A 22099-nucleotide genomic window follows, 5' to 3' on the forward strand; every position below is an offset into this window, starting at 1 on the left:
CCCCTGGAGAGGAGAATGGCTACCTACCTCTCAGTATTCTTGCCTGGTGAGCTACAGTCCATGGGGTCACAAAGAGTTGGACATGACTGAGGGGCTAATACTACGATCTCGGACACTCCAGGAACAGTTGTCCCTGTGGCTCGGCCATGTTAACCCAGAGGCAACTAGTCAACACCATCCAAGTTCAACTGTTGCCCACAGAAGGACCATTGCCAATCATGGATCAGGAGAGTACCTTGCTTTTGCCTTGGCCACAGGACCTACCCCCAGGGGAGCACCTTGTGAAATGGCTTGGAACTGACAGGTAAGTCCCCCGCGATCTGGGTTTGCTGCCTGGTAGGGAATAGGACTCACAAGGGGCTTACAGATCTCACCTGTCTTCTACCCGGCCCTACCTGAACACTCTTACATCACCCTTGTGATCTGTGGTTATACCAGCTGTCCTGTATTCAGCACTAGCTATAGGGACTGGGGGTGGGTGGGCAGTGTGGTATTGCAGGCTGGGATAAAAGCCACAGGCAGGATGGTGTTATCTCAGGATGCTGTCACTGCTTGTATTTTGCTTAATGGTCGTGATCTCCCCTGTACTGTGCTTATTAAATGTCTTACATCGCATCCCTAGTCTGAGCAGAGGGATCTGTTTGCAGACTGGGTGAGACGGGTGACCTTGCTGTGAACTGGGTCTCATTGCTGGGTCAATAGTGAGATGCTGTTGTCATCCTCCTCTGGACTTCCGTGCAAAATTGACCCGATAAGCGCCTGCTTCCAAAGTTTGCTCACATCTTCGCGAATCACTATTAATATTTTTAGCATACTAGGTCTCTTTCTCTTGATACTCTCTAGCTGCTGTTGTCTGTATTGCATTTTGGTATTTGGGTGCAGTGACCCTCTGCCTACCTGACCTCAGAGATATTACGGGAGAGGGATGGGCCAAGACTGTAAGGGTCAGGCAAAGGGTATAGTGGTGGAGTGTGTGGTCAAGTCACTCAGGATGGCTGTTCCCTTGCTCCCTGTGCACTCCCTGATTGGCCAGGCCCACCTTCACTCACAGGACTATCCAATCCTCCTAATTATAGGGCGTAATCAGTAACTTTTATGTGCTTGCCCCTTGCCCCAGCCGATGGTTTCCATGGTAACGGATGAGCCAACCTAATGTCCATTCCCCCTATAAACGGCAGCCTCCTCCAAGTAGTGAAAATTATTGCCATGTCTGACCCGCCACTGGCTGTGCATGATGGGGAGTTCCTTTAGGACCCTTTGCTTCAGATGAGTGAGGTCCCTGTCCCATAAGGCACTGAGGTCTGTTGTCTCTGGGCTCTTTTTTCAGTCTTGTGGTTGGGCAATTATGAGGCTTGCAGGCCTCTGGAGTGCAGCCCAACACCAGGAAACAGGGAAGGGAGGACTGGAGCATGACTCCTTAGTGGGTACAGAGTCACTTTTTCGGATGGTTTGGAACTGAATACAGGTGATGGTTGCACAACGATGCAAATGTACTTCATCCCATGGAACCATACACTTTTAGGTGGTTAAAATGATAGGGGCTAATTTCAACACCTGTCACCTTCATGACAGCAGACGGGAGAAAATGGGTAGATGCATACAGGAGTGAAGGGAAGTTTTTCATCAGGTAACTGCTTATACTTCTGATTTCTGGAAGTTAAAAACCAACTCATCCTTCTCAGCCTGCACGGATGTCACATTGATTTCAATATTTTGACAAGCTATTTAAATATGAGCACCACTTCCCACTCCAGTGTTCTTGCCTGGAGAATTCCATGGACAGAGGAGCCTGGCGGGCTACAGTCCATGAGGTTGCAAAGATGTTGGACATGACCGAGCACACGTGCACAAGGCAGAAGAAGGCCTGCCAAGCGGGACTGCCCTGCAGTGTTCCTTCCCCACCTCTCTCCCTGGGACACAGAAAAGCAGAGAGTGGGTTCAGCACTGTCTTTCTGTAAATGCAGATTTCGCCATTGAAGTCCCATGGCTTTCTCTTTTTTTCCCCCAACTGTCAAGCTGAAGTGAGGCCAGCCTTCCCTGCCTCTCTCTTCCTGGGCATCATTCTCTCACCAGGCCACCTACCCATCCCCACTCCTTGCCAAGCGTTTTGTTAATTACTTGTGATGGATTCCAGCTTCTCCCGCATCCAAAGTAGCTAGCCCAAGAAGTCTGCTCTTGAGTGGCTGACAAACCCGTCCCCTCCCTCCAACCCTGACAGCCTCCTTCTGAAGGCACTTTTATGGTGGGGGCAGCACATGTATACAGCTGTTCCTTTGCTCCCCCTGGGCTTTCAGCTCAGCTCAGCCTGGTCCTTCCTTTGAAACTATAGCTTCTTCATAGAACTGTTTTGTACTCCCTTTTTTCAAGGATGAGGTTACCCACTCTGTAATCCAGGCAAGCATCTCAGTTGTAAGTTTTAGTTTCTCCTGGAAATCTGAATCGAGTTCCTTGATGTGAACAGGAGTCCAAGGTCCCTGGAGAGCTTCAACACCTGTAACATCCTCCCTTGCTCTGTGAGCTGCTGAAAACATGTCCTCCACCCTAGGGCAGCACAGTAACAAGGCTAGCTAGGCAGGCTGCAGACTAGAGGTGGGTTAGCGTTGGTTGGATAAGTCTCTCACGCCCCCAAGTGGAAAGAATGAGATATGGACTGACCACCTCGCAAAAGAAAGTACCATTAAGAGGGTTCTTGACTGGCTGCAGTTCCCATACAGGGTACAGGTGGCCACTGCCATGGGAGCTTTTTATCCACGTGAAGAAATCTGCCATAGGTTCAGGAAGGAGGTACAAGGATTAGGCAGTGAACACACTTTCTGACATGCTTTTCTGTAGCTGTGCCCTCTTCTCAGCGACTCTGCCTTCTTGCCTGTTTCCCTCCTACCTCATGCTGAGCCTAAACTTTCTAGATCCTAAAATAAAGAAAAAAGGCCTTTAATTCCTGGGCTCAAGTTGCAGCCTCTGACATCTGATCTCCAGTTTCTTGTTCAGTTCAGTCGCTCAGTTGTGTCTGACTCTTTGCGACCCCATGGACTGCAACACACCAGGCTTCCTTATCCATCACCAACTCCTGGAGCTTGCTCAAACTCATGTCCATCGAGTCGGTGATGTTCTCATTCTTTCAGAGGCCCCTCTAATCTCCATAGAAATGTCCCAAATTACCTTTCTGTGAAGGTTAGTTCTGTTGATCAAGATTCAGCAAAGAGTTCTTGGGGTTTACTTCTTTTTTATGGAAGATACTTCAGTTATGGTTCAGTGTATTGCTTCTGTTTCTTTACTATAACTCAGCTGTCATCATGTGGAAGCTTCTTTCTCTCCCAGGCGAGAGACCCTCTTTCAGTCCCCTGCCTGGGGAGAACACATGGGTCCCAACCCCCTTCTCCTCAGGTTTCATCAGCCTGAGATGCAGCTTGACTCATGTTACTTTCCTGCTCGTAGTCCTCCTGCAAGGAATGAAGATGATCTGGTTTCCTATCCCTTCTCTTAAGATGTGGAAACAGAACCCCAGCAACGTTGACTTTTTTTTAAACCAAGGTTGCAGCTCCCTTTAGTGAAGTACCTGGGGCTGCAGCCAGCCTTCTGCCACTCTCCTGAGCGTCTACCTTCTCTCACCCTGGAGTCTTCCAGGTTCAGCCCCTTCCTGCCTCTTGGCCTGGTCTCCCACCATGCTCTTCTGCGCTATCAAATTGCGTGGCTAACTTTCCCCTAACGTTCCTTGTTCTCCTACTTTGTTATTGGGCTCAACCCCAATGCTGCTTCCTCCCAGAATTCTCACACACAAGTGCTCCCTCCTCTGGGGTCCCTTGGCTTCAGGCTGCCTGTCCTAGGACATGAAACTCTCAAGCTGGCGTGACCCCTTCCCTTGTAAGCTGTCAGCATCCAGAGGCCAAGTCTTCATCACTGCAGTCTTCCTGGAGCCCGGAACCAGCAGTGTTCACACAGTGCAGATCTCTCAAACGTTGTTGTTCAGTCACCAGGTCGTGTCCAACTCTTCATGACCCCATGGAGTTCAGCACAACAGGCTTCCCTGTCCCTCACCATCCCCCGGAGTCTGCCCAAGTTCACGTCCATTGAGTCAATAATGCCATCTCAAACGCAGCTAAATACAAATGAATGAACCAGGAATAGTTACAGTGAACTTTGGGAAGTGTATTCTAATTGCCCACTGTGATTTCCAGACTGTAGTTTGGACTTTATGACAGTGGCTTTACCTTCTACCTTGACATGATGGGGTACGTGGGGACTGAACAGAAAAGTGCAGCCAGAGGAACCTAGAGCTCAACACTGGCTCTCTCACCCAGAACAGGGGTCGGCAAACCTTTGCCATAAGGGGCCAGATGGCAAATCTTTTCAGCTTCATGGGTCATACAACTACTGTCACAATGACTCAGCTCTGTTGTTGCAGCATGAAAGCAGCTGTGCCCACTACCAATGTGACTGTATTCCAATCAGTCTTTACACAGTCAGCGAGCCCCAGATGTGGCTTGCAGGCTGTACATTGCTGACTTAGATGAGGGAACCTGGCCATGTGGCTTAAATTCTGAGTCTGTTTCATCATTTGTTTAAAAAAAGTTGAATGAAAAGTCCTTGTGTGGAAATGACAAGAGTAAGTGAACTGGGGGAGGTAAAACTCTTAGCACCAGGCCTGCAGCATCTTGCTTGCTTAGTCAATAGTAATTCATATTGTTAAATGTCAGCCAAAGAGACTTTCCAATGTTAGTAGATAATTCTCATCCCACAACTTAAAAAAATAAATAAATAAAAGCTAGGGTTAAAGCCACTTGGAATTCATAAAAAGAACTTCAGGTACCTGAACCTATTCCATCCAGGGCAGGGCTGGCCTCAGGCCTGGCTGGACACAGGTTTTGTACATGTTTTTCCTTCTGCCTGGAATGCCCTGCCCTCCCTCGCTTGCATGAGCCTGCGGCGAGTCCTTCTCAGCCTCCATAGGCTTCAGCATATTCTTTTGGGAAGCCTTCTCCGACTTCTCACTTAGAAAATCTTCTCCCTACACAAGCTTTTATTATATATTTTAAAATATTTATTTGGCTGTGCCAGATCTTACTTGTGGCACACAAGACATTTTAGTTATGGCATGTGGGATCTAGTTCCCTGATCAGGGATCGAACCCAGGCCCCCTGCCTTGGAAGCATGAAGTCCTAGCCACTGGGCCACCAAGGAAGTCCCTGTCCTATTTTTTAGATTCTACTTGTGGCTTCTTCTGTGAGGAGCTGTGATTGGAGGGTGGAGTGCAGCCTTCGGAGAAAATATTTGGGAAAGGCGTCAGTGGGGAGCAGCTGCGGTGGGGTGGGAAACCAGGATGGTTCCAGATGCCCCAGAAGGCAAGGGCAGCTGTAAACAGAAGAGTGAGACCGCTGCTCTCTCTTCTCTCTTGCCTCTTTTTTTCTCCTCTCTTCTTCCTTCTCCCTCTGCAGTTCCTTCCAGTTAGTACAATTAATGAATATTTTCATTTTGAATCTCTTGACCAAACACAAAACAAGCTGGAGTAGAGTGGCTATCAATATCAATTAATAATCACATAGCCCACGACAAAGACTGTTTCCTGGACCAGGTTTAGTCAGGCTGCTCTGAACCCTCTGCTCAACTAGACCTCAACCTTCTGGCTTCCCCATCTGTCTTTCCAATGCCCAGTTTTAGCAAGAATCCTAATAAATTCCTCAACCCTCATCCCTCAGATCAGATTCCTCATCCCTCACCCTTCATATCTGATCTTGCCAGCCTTCCTTTGGCAAGAATCATCTCAAGTCAGTGTAGTCGAAAACCCCCTCAAACGTGATGTTTCCTCTCAGTGATTTTTCATCCACTGACCTGCTCATGGCTATAAATCCCCACTTGCCCATGGTCTGTGCAGAATCAAGTCCTGTTCTGTACTGAGGTCTCTCTTCCCCTTTTGCAACTGTCCTGAAAAAAATCTGCTTATACCACTTTACTGTCCAGCTCTGGTTTTCTTTGATACCCACCCTACTTCCAATATCAAACAGGGCCAATATTTTGAAACAGTCGAGTTAAGAAGCCCAAATGGAGAGATCACAGCACTGTATTTGTCATCGGATCTGTAACACTTACCTCATGCTAGATGCAGCTGAGCATACAAAAACAGATACCATATTTCCTGGCCTTTAGCAACATTTGATGTGGATAATAAAACAAGAGAACCAGTGGGCTAATGTTTATTACAAATTATTTCATGTGGCAAATGAAAGAATAAGGATTTTTTTTTTCTCAGATTTAATATATTTGCCTGCTTTACCAACTAAGGAGATGGAGTGATAGAAACAGAGGTAGAAAATGGAGTTTGCCTCCATCTCACAGATTCCAAAATAGTTAAATCTCACAAAGGCAAGTAGGGAGCAGGAACAAACCGAGAGAGACATTGACAGAAGCAAGACGCTAACACCAGCTTAGAAGATGCAACAGGGCCACCAGTGAAACGAAAGAGCAGCTTCCTGGGACTCCACTCTGCCTCAAGGTCAGCAGACAGAACTGGACGTGAGTCCAGAGGAGCCAAGGGCTGCAGCTACAAACACGTGTGGCTCCCCTGGCCACTTCCTCCTGGGTCTCCATTCTCCTCTCCAGGCAGCCTTCCTAGTTCTCTACCTAAACCAGAAACCTAACCATGCACACCCTCGCCCTCCTGCTTTAAGTAACACCTTTTGGTGCCTCTGCACAGCCCAATAACTCCCCAGCCCTTCACCTGGTCTACAGGGCCCTCACCATCAGATCTGCCTCCCTGGGACTCCCACTTTCAGACCCAGTGCCCCCAGGGCACTGGCCAGGCTGCTCCTCACTCCTTTCTGTTCACCCTGCTCCCAGCCAGCATTGCCCTCCTCTGACCTTCATACGGCTGACCTCTTCATCATCAGGACCTGGTATGGACATCTTCCCCGAACCCTTCTCCAGATGGCCAGGAGCACTCTGGACCACCTGCAATGACCAGTTTATGTGACCTGTTTCCCTCTGGACATTGAGTTTTTGAAGGCAATGGCTACATCTTACTCATTTTTAGGATCCCCAGCACTAGGCATGACCATCCAGTTTGGCAGGGCAGGGGTGGGGGGTATATGGGTGGAAAGAAGGCTTTCCTGGTGGCTCAGATGGTAAAGAATCTGCCTGCAATGAGGGAGACCTGGGTTTGATCCCTGGGTCAGGAAGATCCCCTGGAGGAGAGCATGGCAACCCACTCCAGTTATCTTGCCTGGAAAATTCCATGAATAGAGGAGCCTAATGGGCTACAGTCTATGGGGTCTCAAAGAGTCAGACACAACTGAGTGACTGACTTTTCCAAGGCAGGGAAGAGGGTTCAAGGCACTGTTTCTTGGTGATTTAGTGTGTGAGTGGGGTTTAAAGGCTGGTTCTGCTGTTTACTATCTGGGTGACTTCAAATAAGGTTTTCGAAGATACTGAGGAAAACATATCTGGTCACACTCATCTGGCAGGGCCATTGGGAAGCGTGAGTGAAACCAGGCATCTTAAAGCATTTAGCGCCGCTCAACCAAAGTTGGCTGTTTGTTTCTTTCACTCCCATGGGGGCCCCCCCTGGAGGCCCCAACACAGCTGGTGACAATAAGCAAATCCTGTTTACCCAAGACACATTTAATGGTAAGAATAGAGATAAAGGTCAGCTCTCGATAAAGATCAGGCTCCGGCTTTGCTGAGCAGAGCAGCACTGCCCCTTCGCCTCACTGCTTCGAGCAGCAGTGTTTCTGGATCTCTCCTGCAAGCCACAGGCAGTGCAGGATGCGTTTCTTCTCGGCAGCCAGCTCCTCTTCCGAGAACTGGCCCAGGAGTTTCTGGACAAATATATTCTGATCTTTCAGGAAAATATTCTTATTGATGCCTACGTTGGGCATATTCTCCAGGGACCCAGACCTGAAATGGAAGCTTAAACGTCTGTTTCGCTTTAGGCCGGGTGCTTTCTCTTCAATCCAGGTCAGCGGGCTGCGGAGGCAAGAGGCACAGTGTTAATTTCACTGAGGGGACCTGAGCACCCCCTGCTAGATCCTCATCGTGAGCCCATCTCTCCTGCAGCTGCTGCATCCCGACCTCCACCAGCCTCCCACAGGTGACTGTTGGCAACTGACCAATGGTCCTTTTATTCAGTTTTGCCACCAGGCAGGGGAATCTGTGCAATGATTTTGGTGTGAATATCAGTTCATTATTTAGGACTTTCTACCCTGAGCCCTAGAGGGATTGGGGGCAGGAGGAGAAGGGGATGACAGAGGATGAGATGGCTGGATGGCCATCACTGACTCGATGGGCATGAGTCTGAGTAAACTCCGGGAGTTGGTGATGGACAGGGAGGCCTGGTGTGCTGCGATTCATGGGGCTGCAAAGAGTCGGACACGACTGAGCGACTGAACTGAACTGAACTGAACCCTGAGCCCTGAGGATGCAGACCTGAGATTCTGGAGCAAACTGTTGTTTCCAAGTATATGTGCATTTTTATGGGAAAGAATTCTTAGAGTGCTCTCATCCCATTTTCAAAGAGATCTGTGATCCCCCGCACATGCCAGAAAAGACTAGACACTCCCTGCCTGCTCTCAAAGTATCTGCTTCCATTTCACATGTGCCCCCCAGGTCAAGGCCAAGGTCAGCACTCACAAAAGTCCTTGAGTCAGGGTCAAGGACTCCAGTCCTGATGGGACAGGCCCCACTTCCATAAAGTTTCTCCTTTCTCTGGGTTTATCTTTTCTGTCTTTAGATAATAACTGTTTTACCTGCTTAATCAGAAACAGAGAAGCCTAATTAGGCCTTTGATCTAAAGAAGCTTCACTGAATAATATGACAGCAAAAATACAAAATCTGCTTTAAAAAGTATTCTAAAAGCAATACAGCATTGATTTAAAGACTTTTACAATGGAAAAAGAAAAAAATCCATAATTCTTTCACCTAAATAAAAACCTCTTCAGTTTGAGACAGTCCTTTCAAGTATTTGTCTATATGTATGTGGCATATTAACCCTAAGGTATAACTAATTTTTGACTATGTTTATTTAAAAATATCATCCTACAGATACTGCTTATGATGATTACTTTTGTCTGCACATCATGGACAACTGATTATATAATTCATTTACTATTATTGCCAAATATTCAAGCTCTTTCCAATTTTAATTTAATATGGATAGCCTGCATTCAAACTCTTCACACATACATGCATAATACAATTTTCCTTCTTTCTTCTGGGAACAAAGTTTCAGGAAGTCTGAAGAGGACTTGCTCTGGCTACTTCTCTTTGCCTTCCCGTCCTTACTTCTCCTACAGGGTTGAGTCAGGGTCAAGGACAAGGCAATCTGGTTGGACAGCTGTGATATGAACTGGGAAAGGGTTTAATCCTGAGCAGGCACCAGGGTCTTGTCTCCCATTACCATTCCTCGGATTCCTTCCCCCTTCCCCCCAGGCTGTAGTCAGGTAGGCCCAGGATGGGCAGTTTAGACCAGTGTTGCTAATGGACAAAGCAGAACTACCTTTTGTTCTCTGCCTCTAGAGGGATGGCACATAATAAAGCTAAATATATAGGTATGGGGGTACTTCCCTGGTGGCCCAGCTTGGTTAAGACTCTGTACTTCCAATGCAGGGGGCACGGGTTCGACCCCTGGTTGGGAGATTCAGGGAACTAAAATTCTACATGCTGTGTGGCACGGCCAAAAAAACAAAACAAAACCAAAAAAAACATATAAGGTGTGAGGTTGCAAGAAAGGGGCCCAAACTGATCACTTAAGATTGTTTTGAGGGTTGCAGGAAGCTCAGGGTAAAGGAACCCTCAGCTTACCAAGACCTACGCTAGAGAGTGAGTAAAATGTTTAAGAGAAAAAGATGTGAAGTACATAAAGGGGGAAGCATGCCAACACCCACACACACAGGGAAACATCAAGAGAGATGTGGACAGAGAAACTTCCTCCTTTTGTGGTCCCATCTGCTCAAAACTTGGTGTGCTGTTTCCTGTTCATATGTGTATATATATATATAATTTTTGGCTGCACCATGCAGCATATGGATCTTAGTTCCCTGACCAGGGCTTGAACCTCTGCCCCCTGCATTGGAAGTGGGGAGTCTTAACCGCGGACCATCAGGGGAGTCTCCTTGTTCACATATTTAAGTGAGGACATCAGTTATTAGGACTTTACTGTCAGAGTGAAGCTAAAGGTGGCCCCGGGTCCACCCATGTTCTGGGCTTCGACAGCTCTTAGCTCCAGGCATCCCAACCCAAACCACAAGCTTGGACTCAGACAGCTCCTCTGGTCCTCTCTGGAAACCTCCACTTACAAATATCTGCATTCACCAGCCTAAGCTCTGACTACCTGCAAAAATGCTTCTTACTTCTCACCTTCCATAGGAAGGTGTACACCCACAGCCATAGCCACATTCCTCTAGTCAGCATGTGTCTCAAGCACAGCAGAGGTGGCAATTTCTAACACTGTCCTTCTAACTTCTGATAAGACGAGAGGGTGGGGGATGCACCTGGCTCTGGTCCCAGCCCTACCAACCAGCTTCAACAAGAGGACGGAAATGTGCACCTCGTGTATATAGGACTGGGTTGAAAAAGTGTTTGAATGCTTATTTTTACAAAGTTTGAAAACTGCTAGTAAAATGGAAAGAACACAGGCTTGGAAGTGAGTTGCACTGGGTTTTCCTGGATGATCTGGGGCCTGAGGCGAACGATACCTACCTCACTGATAGGTAAGGATGAGGGAAAGACAAGGCCTGATGTGTTCTCAATGGTATTGCTTTCTCGTGCCCTTCCTCTGCATTGTGGAGGAGAAGGCGTGATCACTGGGGGACTGCAGACAGGCTGCTTGAGCATGATTCTCACATAACCATTCATTAGCTGTGTGCCCTTGGTGAGTTTCTTAACCTCTCTGAGCCTCGGGTGATCATAATTACCAGGTGATCATAATACTGCCCATTCCAACAGTTGGTATAAAGATTATATGAGAAAATTCTTGTAAAAGTGCTAGGCCCTGGCACATTGGCGAGAACTCAGTGAACATCAGCAAATACTAGCACTTTGTACAACAGGGCTTCAGGCAACGGTCCCGGTCTCACTGGTCCTTTCACTGTGACCTTTTGAGGCCATGCCTCCCCACCTCCCCATCCCCTGCTGCGGTTCTGCTCTGTTCCACTATGTCATTGGAAGGCGGCTCTAACTTAAGGAATTGTGTCTGCAAACAACTCACAGAGGCTCCTAATGTTTTAAAAAGACTTGTTATGAAGCTTCTTATCTTGAAGGGCATTTGCTGGCGAAAGAGTTGCATTTCAAACCAGATGGGACCCATCATGATGTTGGTTTCCCAAATGGACCAAGAGGACTTGGTTTCGAAAAACAACACATCAAGGATATTCAAGTAAAATGTGCAAACATTTAGTGATTATTTCTGGCATTGCGTTTTCTGTCATTTATGGACTGACGGCTGTTTATGGAAGATGCTGGGAATCAAAGAGTATCACTACTACCCAACTGGAAGAATTATCAGGGTGTCTAATAAACCAGGATCAAATGGAAGCTTTAGCAATGGAGCAACCAACAGACACCACCTCAGTATGACCTTATATTCAACCTGAACATCTTTGTACTATTTTAGTCTCTTAAACATTTTTAAATGAGAAAAAAAAAAAAAAAAAGACGGTATGGAAAATAAAGAATCAGTATTTGGGGAACATTACAACAGTATGATGTGATAAAGCTGATAAAGAGCTGGGCATGATACAGGCAAGCTGAGTACAGTGTTAATGGCAAGATCTAGGTGGTAGCTGTACAGATGCTCACTGCAGAGTTCTTTCAACTTCACCAATGCTACTCAGCCATTAAAAAGAATTCATTTGAATCAGTTCTAATGAGATGGATGAAACTGGAGCCCATTATACAGAGTGAAGTAAGCCAGAAAGATAAACACCAATATGGTATACTAACGCATATATATGGAATTTAAAAAGATGGTAACGATAACCCTATATGCAAAACAGAAAAAGAGACACAGATGTACAGAACAGACTTTTGGACTCTGTGGGAGAAGGCAAGAGTGGGATGTTCTGAGAGAACAGCATTGAAACAAGTATACTATCAAGGGTGAAACAGATCGCCAGCCCAGGTTGGATGCATGAGACAAGTGCTCAGGGCTGGTGCACTGGGAAGACCCAGAGGGATGGGATGGATAGGGAGGCGGGAGGGGGGATCGGGATGGGGAACACATGTAAATCCATGGCTGATTCATGTCAATGTAAGGCAGAAACCACTACAATATTGTAAAGTAATTAGCCTCCAACTAATAAAAATAAATGAAAAAAAAAAACAAACTTCACCAATGCCTGCAACTTTCACAATAAAATGTTGGAATGATGCAGGTCACAGATGTAACTGGACTTTTGCTTCTGTTTCTGATATTGCTTACTGTGTGGCTTAGATATTGCTATCTGTGTATTGTGTCTGAGTCGCTCAGTCATGTTTAACTCTGCAACCCCAGGGACTGTAGCCCACCAGGCTCCTCTGTCCCATGAAATTCTCCAGGCGAGAATACTGGAGTGGGTTACCATTTCCTTCTCCAGGGCTCCCATAGGGAAAATTAGAATTAGATGCTGCAATTCCAAGGGAGCTCCCTGGGGCATCTTCATTATTAGAGTGTTCCTCCTTTGTAAAGCGCTTCTGACTGCCAGATTGTTTAATTGTGAGCCATTTGGGGGCTCTTCTGATCTAAATATATCTAACATATCAGATCTGTATGCTTCTCTTAACCTTATGGGGCAACTAGGAGGATGGTGTGAAGCAACGTAAGTGAAATTTCAACACCTGTCCCACTGCAGAAGCAGATGGCTCTTCTGGAGTTGGGGGTGGGGGTCCAGGTCCCTGGGTCTCCCCAAATTCTCCCTCATGAACCCACAAGGATGTCCTTATATTGCCCCCTCCTCACAGCTTTTCCCGACCTACCTTTTGTTCTCTGTCTCCAAGCACACTGTCATCTTCATATATTGGTCTTCCTTTCGCTCTTCCAAAGTGGCAGACACAAGAGAAAGCTCCCCGAAGAGGGAGACCAGCCAGGTCAGGCGAGAGATGCCGCTGAATGCAGGGAAGCCAAACCGCTCTTCTTCCAATGGGGCAGCTGTGGGGAATCACAGACAAGGCGGGGATTGGAGGGGAAAGGCTGACAACTAGGGGTGACAGGGAGCCAGCAGATGTGGCTGGGGATCAGGACACACAACCTGGCCTCATGGTGGGGGTACCCGAGATGATTCTCATGGAGACTTTCAGAAAAATGTCTCCCTTTGCTCCTGCTTTTGAAATTCAGTTTGCTGGTAAAATAAAATATTTCATTGGAAACTGCAGGTTATCTGGTCCACAGAGAAAGAAAAATGTTTCAGGCTTCTAACGTGTATATGTTGTGTGTGTATGTGTGTGTGTATATATATATACACACAAATATATATATGGTATGCACATATACATATATATTCCCTTAGTAACTTGAAGTAAAAGAAGAATTAACATATTTTAGTCCTGCAAGCCTATATTCCTATAAATATATAACTGTGTAAATTATAAGAGGGCAAAGGAATCATGATAGCTGTGAAGAAAACAGTAATACCTATAGACTACATCAATATCAAGAAAATTGATACAGTGGTGTTTTCTTAGACTTCAATATCTATCATCTCAGGTATAACAGTACATTCCGAAGAGGATCTGGGTGAGAAACCTGGTCAAGATGCTGCTCCCCTCTGTTCCCAGTCTAAATTTTAAACATAACTTGAATTTATAAGATTTCATATCTGTTCCACTGATCTTTAAACCACAGATTTTTTTGTAACTTGATACTGACTTAAAACAACTCATAATTATGAGTGTGTTCTAAAGAAAATCACAAGCAAATAAAAAAAAAAGGTAAATAATAGCAAACCAAGACTGTAAGTTTCATAGACAACATGGTTTGAAATCACTAGGACCTAAGTGTCACACTTACACAGGAAACGCAGCTCCCTCTGGGCTGGTTCCTGTCTGCTCCTGCTCTTTGCAGAGGACTGAGCAGCCGTCACAAATCTGAGCCCCAGAGTCATAAATGTTGTGTCAACTTTGTGAAGCTACCCACCTCTGAGCTTCATTAAAAAAAATCTGTATGACAGGGGTAATGAATACCCACTTTATGGGATTATCCTATGAATTAACATGAAATAATGCGTGTCACATACTTAGCACAATTTCTTGTGCTATTATTATTTGTTGCCACAACGCTCATTAGGTGGTCATTTTAAAGGATGAAGATGGATCACAGCCTTAGAGAATGAACTTCTACAGTGGGGAAGAGAGCAGGGATGAGACAGTTAGGGAGTTTGGGATCGATATGTACACTCTGCTATATTTAAAATGAATAACCAACAAAGTCCTACTGTAAGCGCAGGGAACTCTGCCCAATGTCATGGCAGCCTGGGTGGGAGAGGAGTTTGGGCGAGAATGGATACATGTATCTGTGTGACTAAGTCCCTCTGCTGTCCACCTGAAACTATCACACATTGTTTAATGGCTATACTCCAATATAAAATAAAGAGTTTAAAACATACAAAAAGGAATACAATAAAGGATGAAGATGGATTCTGAAATGAGATTCCACTGTATTTTCTGGAAATTCGTGAAGAGATGAATGATTTTCCCACTTGACAATGTCCGACTTTCCTTCCTGTAATGCAAGTCCTCGGGAAAGGTAGCCCAGATGCTTTAGGGTGCAGAGCTGGAGGCTCCAGCTTGTTCATTTCCTACTGCTAATGCCTTAGGGTACAGACAAATCTAAGGAGTCCGCCCAAAGGAGATTGCAGAGCTGGAAGCTCCAGGTTGTTCATTTCCTACTGCTAATGGAGGTGCTCCCAGAAAGACCAACATAAATGGCTGAACATATAGTAGATCGGATATTTTGGCTGCAGCTAATGTTCTGATAACTTGTCGAAGGAAGAGGCTACGCAAATTCTATTTGCTGCATAGAGAAGTATAAAAATATTCTCTTCTCCAAGGAACCTTTTTCTCAGTCCTTTTTAAAAGAGAGCTTTCACTTTTAACCTGTGGAATATAATCTCCAATTTGTCAGGATTTCATGAGAGAAGCTTCTGCCTAATCGACTGGGCCAAAAGTATAAATGCACTTCAGATTTCTAACACATATTTTACCCAAGGCCTACCAAGCAATCAAATCTCATTTGAGGAAAGAAGCAAAATAGATACTTTTATTGTCTGTGGCTATTTGGGAAAATTAAATCGGCCCGCAGAGATTCTTTGGTAGAAATGAATCCAAGCTCACATCCTAGAGAGCTAGGAAAGAACTCAGCCTCCCCACCTCACCCCACCCCGCCTTACCAGTTACACATGACCTGTGATCCCACCAAGGACAGACCTGTGAAGAGGAGAGACCCTTTCAGCAGGTCCTTCCCCACCACTTCTTTCTTCAAGAATGCAAACTCCTCCATCAAGAGTTCAACATGCTCCTCATGCAAGACTTTCCCTGTCATGACAAGGATGGAGTGAAAAAGGCAGTTATCATCAACTGTGTTATTTGTAAGATACACACATGAAATTATTACGGAATCAGTTGGGCAATTTACTCTTATATGATTCAAGAAAAAATAGTTCTCTGTACTGTATTATATTTACTACTCTTCTGTAAGTCTGTTATTATTTCAAATTAATAATCTTCAACAAAACAAATAGTTATAGCAACAAAAATATGAGAGCAAGCCAGAAACAATCATGGATTATGAAATAAGAACTTCTTAGGAGAAAATGAAAGGACAGCTTGCAATTAATGGACCTGAAGTCTCAACTCATTCATTTTCTCACACATATTTCAGCAGCTTTCTAAAATAACTAGTAATTTATGAAATTCTCAAGAACCATTTTGGCTTCATCTTCCAAAACAGGGTGTTTTGTCTGTCTAAGAAATAATAAGTGTTTTTAAATTCGGGAGGAAAATGAGAAGTAAAAATACCATGATCCTATTTACCAGAAAGAACCACTACTAAGATATTGGTTTATTTCCCTTTTGTCATTCTGCTGTGAATTATTTTTCATATTGTGATCATACAGTAGAAACAAAATTATTTTTAGTTTTAAAGTATAAATGTAAATTCACGTCATTGTAGAAAATTGAGAAAATGTGAAAGAGCATAAAGAAAAAAATGAAACCACTCAGAATGCTACCAGTTCATCACTGTTGCCATTTTGTTTCATTTGCTTTTTTTTCCCTCCGGTATATGTGACATGATGTGATGTTGACACTGATGTTTAAGCAATACAGGAAAGGTCTCAGATCCCAGCTGAGGGATAACTGGAAAGGAAGTTTGGTAGTAGACAATCAATGTCACCGTGGGTATAAATGACTGACAGGACATGGGCACTGGGGAACTTTCTGGAATAATAAAAATGTTATGTATCTTGACTGGAGTAATCATTACATGGGTATATACTCTGTCCAAACTCATTTAACTCTGCACCTAAAATCTCTGAATTTATCACAAGGAAATTCTATCTCAAATTACAAAAACTCAGATAATCAGATGAACACCAGAATTATTATTTAATTTCTTCAGTGGTTTTGGTGTTAGCCTGTTCAGAGCTATTTTTGTAGAAGAAATAAAATGTACTTCTCAGAAATTCTTGTGTCATAGGGTTCGTGATTTGTAACTAGTTGAACCACCGACACAAGTGCTAGAAAAGCTTATCTCACTTGTTACTTAAATAAGTCAGACTTGGCAAGCTATCCCATCTGATTGGTGGGGTAACAGATGGGGCTAGAGATTCATTTTATGTGTGCCCATGAAAACAAAAATATGATTTTCCATTCTATTTGTGATATTTAAAATGCAAAGAGTACCCTTAACCAAGTAGTAGTCAACTATATGATACCCAATGCTGAAACTATTTTCTATGGTGTCCTGGGTAAATATGTTGGAACAGTTACGATTCTTAGAAAACTCTTTCTTGTATGAAGGTGAGCTCTCCATCTCTATAATTCTACCCCCTACCAGCAGAAGCAATATAACATAAATTTATTTTCTTTTTCTATGGAGAGCTTTTAATATATCTTAATTTTTCTCTCCTTTACATTAAATATTTAAATTTCTCTAGTGATTTGTCCAAATTAAGTGTAACTTTTTAAAATTTGTTTTTGTTTTGGGGGGCTACACTGTATATACCATTTAGTACCTTCTTAACAATTTTTAAAAATGTGTTATTTCATATTATTAAAACAAATTATGCTCATTATAGGAAACGTGAAAAATAAAGAAAAATAGAAAGTAAATAAAATAATCCAAAATACCACTACCAAGAAATAACCACTATTAAAACAAATTGTCCACACATCTATATTTGTTTTAAAGTGATACTACATGTAGTTCTGTAACCTGTTTTGTATTTAGTCATGTATCATGTACCTTTTTTATGACAGTAAGAATCTATGACTTTTAGAGCCTGAATAGTATTCATCAGATGAAAATATCATAATTAACCATTAACCATTCTCTTCTGAATACTGAATTTGCGTGCCAATTTTTGCTCTTAAAATGTTGGCATGAACACTTCTGTACAAAATAATTTTTTAATGTATTTCTATAAAATTAGGTTTACAAAAGATCTGCGCTTTTTAGTATTCTTTGATACGTATTTTGACTTGCCCAAATTGTTAAACTAATGATGTTACATTTGGGGCTTTCAATTATTGTGCATCAACATTCCACTTGAGGTTAAATCCTCTCTTCAATTTTGATTGCTCTGATTCTTCTAAATTTATTTAGCTTTTTAAAAAATTGTAGTAAAACACATAATATAAAATTTACCATATTAACCATTTTTCAGTATACAGTCCAGTAGTATTAACTATAAGGACACTGTTGTACAAAAGATCTTTAGAACTTTTTCACTTTGCAAAACTGAAATTTTGTACCTAACTAAAATAACTCCCTCTATTCCTCCACACCAAGCAGCCATCCTTCTATTTTCTGATTCTATGAATTTCACTATTCTAGATACTTCATATAATCTCTTTGTGACTAGCTTATGTTACTTACCATAATATTCTTAAGATTCTTCCATGTTGTAGCTTGTGACAAGATTCACTTCTTTCTTTTTTTTTTTCCACTTTTTTTTTCTTATTTTTCACTTCTTTCTTAAGGCTGACTAATATTCCACTGTATATATTCACGACATTTTCTTTATTCATTCATTCATCAATGGACATCTGAGTTGTTTCCACTTCTTGGTTATTGTGAATAATGTGCTATGAACCAGAATGTGCAAATATCTCTTCCAAATCCTTTAAAGTCTTTTCAGTATATACCCAGAACTGGGATTGCTGGATCATATGGTAATTCTATTTATAAATTTTTCAGAAACCTCCATACAGTTTTCCAGAGTGGTTGAACCATATTATATTCCCACCAATAGGGCACAAGGGCTCTAATTAATTTCTCCACACTCTAACCAGCATTTGTTGTTTTGTTTTGTTTTTTGGTTTTGTTTTGGCCATACTGTATGGCATATGGGATCTTAGTTCCCTTGCCAGGGACCAAACCTGTGCCCCTTGCATAGAAGCTTGGAATCTTAATTACTGGACCAAAAGGGAAGTCCCAGTTTTGTTTTGTGTTTTTTTTAATAGTGGCTATCTTCATGGGTTTGAGGAGATATTTCAATGCGGTTTTGATTTGCATTCCTTTAATCATTAGTGATGTGTGCTCAGTTGCTCAGTTGTGTCTGACTCTCTGTGGCCCCATGGACTGTAGCCCACCAGGCTCCCCTGTCCATGGAATTTTCCAGGCAAGAATACTGGAGCAAGTTGCCATTTCCTTCTCCAGGAGATCTTCCCGACCCAGGGATCGAACTCGCATCTTGCGTCTCCTGCACTGGCAGGTGGATTCTTTACCAGCTGCCATGTAAGTTTCTGTACCAATTACGGTTTCCCTGGACCCAACGGTCTTACAAACAGCAACATTAGCTCAAAGAACTGTGGACATCACGAAATATGGTTCTTTTAGACTTGAGAAAAACACACCCTTCAATAGTGCCTCAATACCCTATAATCTCTAATTTGAGTAAGGGAAAAATTCAGGCTGCTCTCAGAAGCACTTGGAAATGAGATCCAATTCAGACTGATGGCCCCTCAGTTTCCTCCAGTGACCCTATACGGAACAAGAAAATTGAAAATTCCCTGTACATCTATGCCTTTCTCTAGTGTGAATTCTCCAGTGTTCAAACAGATTTGCTCATAAAATATTTCCCACATGTAGTGTACTCTTGAGGCCTTTCTCCAGTGTGATAATCATTAGTGACAATGAGCATCTTTTTGTATGCTTGTTTTGACCATTTGTAAATCTTCTTTGGAGAAGTACCTATTCAGGTTCTTTGTGCATTTTAAAATCAGGTTTTTTATTGTTGTTGAGTGTTAAGAGCTTTTTATATAATCTGGATATTAACCCTTATCAGCTACCTGATTTGCAAATACATTCTCCCATTCTGTAGGTTGCCTTGCCACTCTGTTGATTGTCTCCTTTGTTGTGTAGAAGCTTTTTTTAGTTTAGTGCAAAATCCCATGTCTACTTTTGCTTTTGTACTTTGGGTGTCACATCCAGAAAAAAATCACTGCCATGGCCAATGTCCAGAAGCTTTTCCCTACATTTTCTTCCAGGAGTTTTATAGTTTTACATCTTGAATTTAGGGCTGTATGAGTTAAAAAGGTATAAGGTAAAGGTACAACTCATTCTTTTGCATGTGGCTATCCATCTCTCCCAACACTTTCTGTTAAAGAGACTGTCCATTCCCCCATTGTGTGATCTCAAAGACCCTTGTCAAAGATCACTTGACCATCTATATACACAAGGGTTTGTTTCTGGACTCTCTATTCTATTCCATTGGACTATATGTCTTTTAAAAAATATTTCTTTATATTTGACTGCATCAGGTCTTAGTGGTGGCATGTAGGCTTCTCTCTAGTTGTGGTGTTCAGCAAGGCTCAGAGGGAAAAATGGGGACTTCAGAGCCCAAAAGGATTGAAATAAAATCTCCACCTCTCATTTAGTGGTCATATTACTAGCTTTGTGACCTGGTACAAAACTTTTTTTAAAAGTATAGTAGGTGTACAATATTTTATAAGTTACAGGCATACAATTTTTGAAGGTTATGCTCCATTTCTGGTAGAAAAACTTTTGACTTCTCTGAGCCATGGATTCCTATACATAAGCTAGAGAAAATACCTACCTCCAAGGATTTCTAAGAGAACTAAGCAAAATAACATATGCTTAGAAGAGTTTCCAAGTTCCCAGTATTAATAAATGGTGCTCCTCTTGAGAAACAACAAAAACTATAAACTGTGCACATCAGACAATCAATTACCCTACTAGGCATTTTTCCATTAGCAATACAAGTATCACATGAATAAAAGCAAGATAATATAATATTAGCATAAGTGGAAGCTAATTAATATTTTTCATTACAGTAAAAGAAGCTGGTAAGTCTTGAACAAAAGTCTGCAAATTCCCACCCATCCCTCTGCCCTGTTGTTCCTCCACAAACACACCCCTACCCCCACTCTTTATGTGCCTACAGTACGGGGGCTGGGCTGGGGGCCCATAGGACCAGTAACATATCTGACACAGGGTTGTTTATAAGGCATAAAGATGGTACCACAGAAGTCTTAGAGGCAGGAATTCTTAGTAAGAGGGTGTGTGCTCCAGATGCACAGAGCATACATCACCTTTCTGCTCGGCCAACTCCCATAGGTCCTTAGCTGCCACCCAAGACAGTGTCATGGGGTATTCCACAAGGACATGCTTTCCAGCATTCAGGAATTGCCTTTGGAAAAAAGGGATAAATACAGATAAAATGCACTTCAATTAAGTTTTGCTTAAGTACCCTGCATGACAGACTGTGAAAAATGCACACAAGTCTTCGTGTAAATGTCATGACAGAATGCAGATGAGAGTCAGGGCCAGGGATTGGGGAGGACGAACTGCATCTCATGCTATTTTCTACTAAGCAGTAAGAGAAAGGTTTTCTAGTTATGTGCTCACTTGAACATTCACCCATTCATCCACTGACATATCCAACCAGGTACTATTTACCAGTTATTCTGGAGGAGAAATACAGCCATGTCAACAGGTAAATTGTCTATTACCACAGTCAGTTCCCAATTCTGGGAGTTGGTGATGGCCAGGGAGGCCTGGTGTGCTGCAGTCCTTGGGCAGTGACTGAAAGTCACTCAGTCATGTCTGACTCTTTGCGACCCCATGGACTGTAGCACGCCAGGCCTCCCTGTCCATCACCAATTCCTGGAGCTTACTCAAACTCAAGTTCATCAAGTCGGTGATGCCATCCAACCGTCTCATCTTCTGTCTTTGCCGTCTCCTCCTGCCTTCAATCTTTCCCAGCATCAGGGTTTTTTCCAATAAGTCAGTTCTTTGCATCAGGTGGCCAAAGTATTGGAGTTTCAGCTTCAGCATCAGTCCTTCCAATGAATATTCAGGACTGACTTCCTTTAGGATGAACTGATTGGGTCTCCTTGCAGTCCAAGGGACTCTCAAGAGTCTTCTCCAACAACACAGTTCAAAAGCAACAATTCTTTGGCATTCAGCTTTCTTTGTCGTCCAACTCTCACATCCATACATGACTACTGGAAAAACCATAGCTTTGACTAGATGGACCTTTGTTGGCACAGTAATGTCTCTGCTTTTTAATATGCTGTCTAGGTTAGTTATAACTTTTCTTCCAAGGAGCATGTGTCTTTTAATTTCATGGCTGCAGTCACTGTCTGCAGTGATTTTTGGAGCCCCCCCAAAAATAAAGTCTGTTACTGTTTCCACTGTTTCCCCATCTATTTGCCGTGAAGTAATGGGACCAGATGCCATGATCTTAGTTTTCTGAATGTTGAGCTTTAAGCCAACTTTTTCACTCTCCTCTTATATTTTCATCAAGAGGCTCTTTAGTTCTTCTTCGCTTTCTGCCATAATGGTGGTGTCATCTGCATGAGGTTATTGATATTTCTTCTAGCAATCTTGATTCCAGCTTGTGCTTCATCCAGTCCAGCATTTCTCATGATGTACTCTGCATTTAAGTTAAATAAG

The 22099-nt window shown here is 43.2% G+C and overlaps 1 protein-coding gene across 4 annotated transcripts in view; it reads right to left on the reverse strand.

Moving 5' to 3' along the window:
• Window positions 1-7590: 7590 nt before the first annotated feature.
• The window catches only part of BLVRA (biliverdin reductase A), a 47398-nt gene continuing 32889 nt past the window's right edge, over window positions 7591-22099 (reverse strand). For all 4 annotated transcript variants that reach the window (XM_061165634.1, XM_061165633.1, XM_061165631.1 and 1 more), the window contains exons 5-8: window positions 20734-20831; window positions 15385-15492; window positions 12940-13111; window positions 7591-7956 (exon numbers count right to left, since the gene is read on the reverse strand). In XM_061165634.1, the coding sequence (XP_061021617.1) occupies window positions 7698-7956; window positions 12940-13111; window positions 15385-15492; window positions 20734-20831 (637 nt within the window). In that variant the 3' untranslated portion in view covers window positions 7591-7697. The remainder of the gene's footprint in view (window positions 7957-12939; window positions 13112-15384; window positions 15493-20733; window positions 20832-22099) is intronic.

The sequence above is a fragment of the Dama dama genome, chromosome 18 (genome assembly GCF_033118175.1).
Source record: "Dama dama isolate Ldn47 chromosome 18, ASM3311817v1, whole genome shotgun sequence".
Lineage (NCBI taxonomy): Eukaryota > Metazoa > Chordata > Mammalia > Artiodactyla > Cervidae > Dama > Dama dama.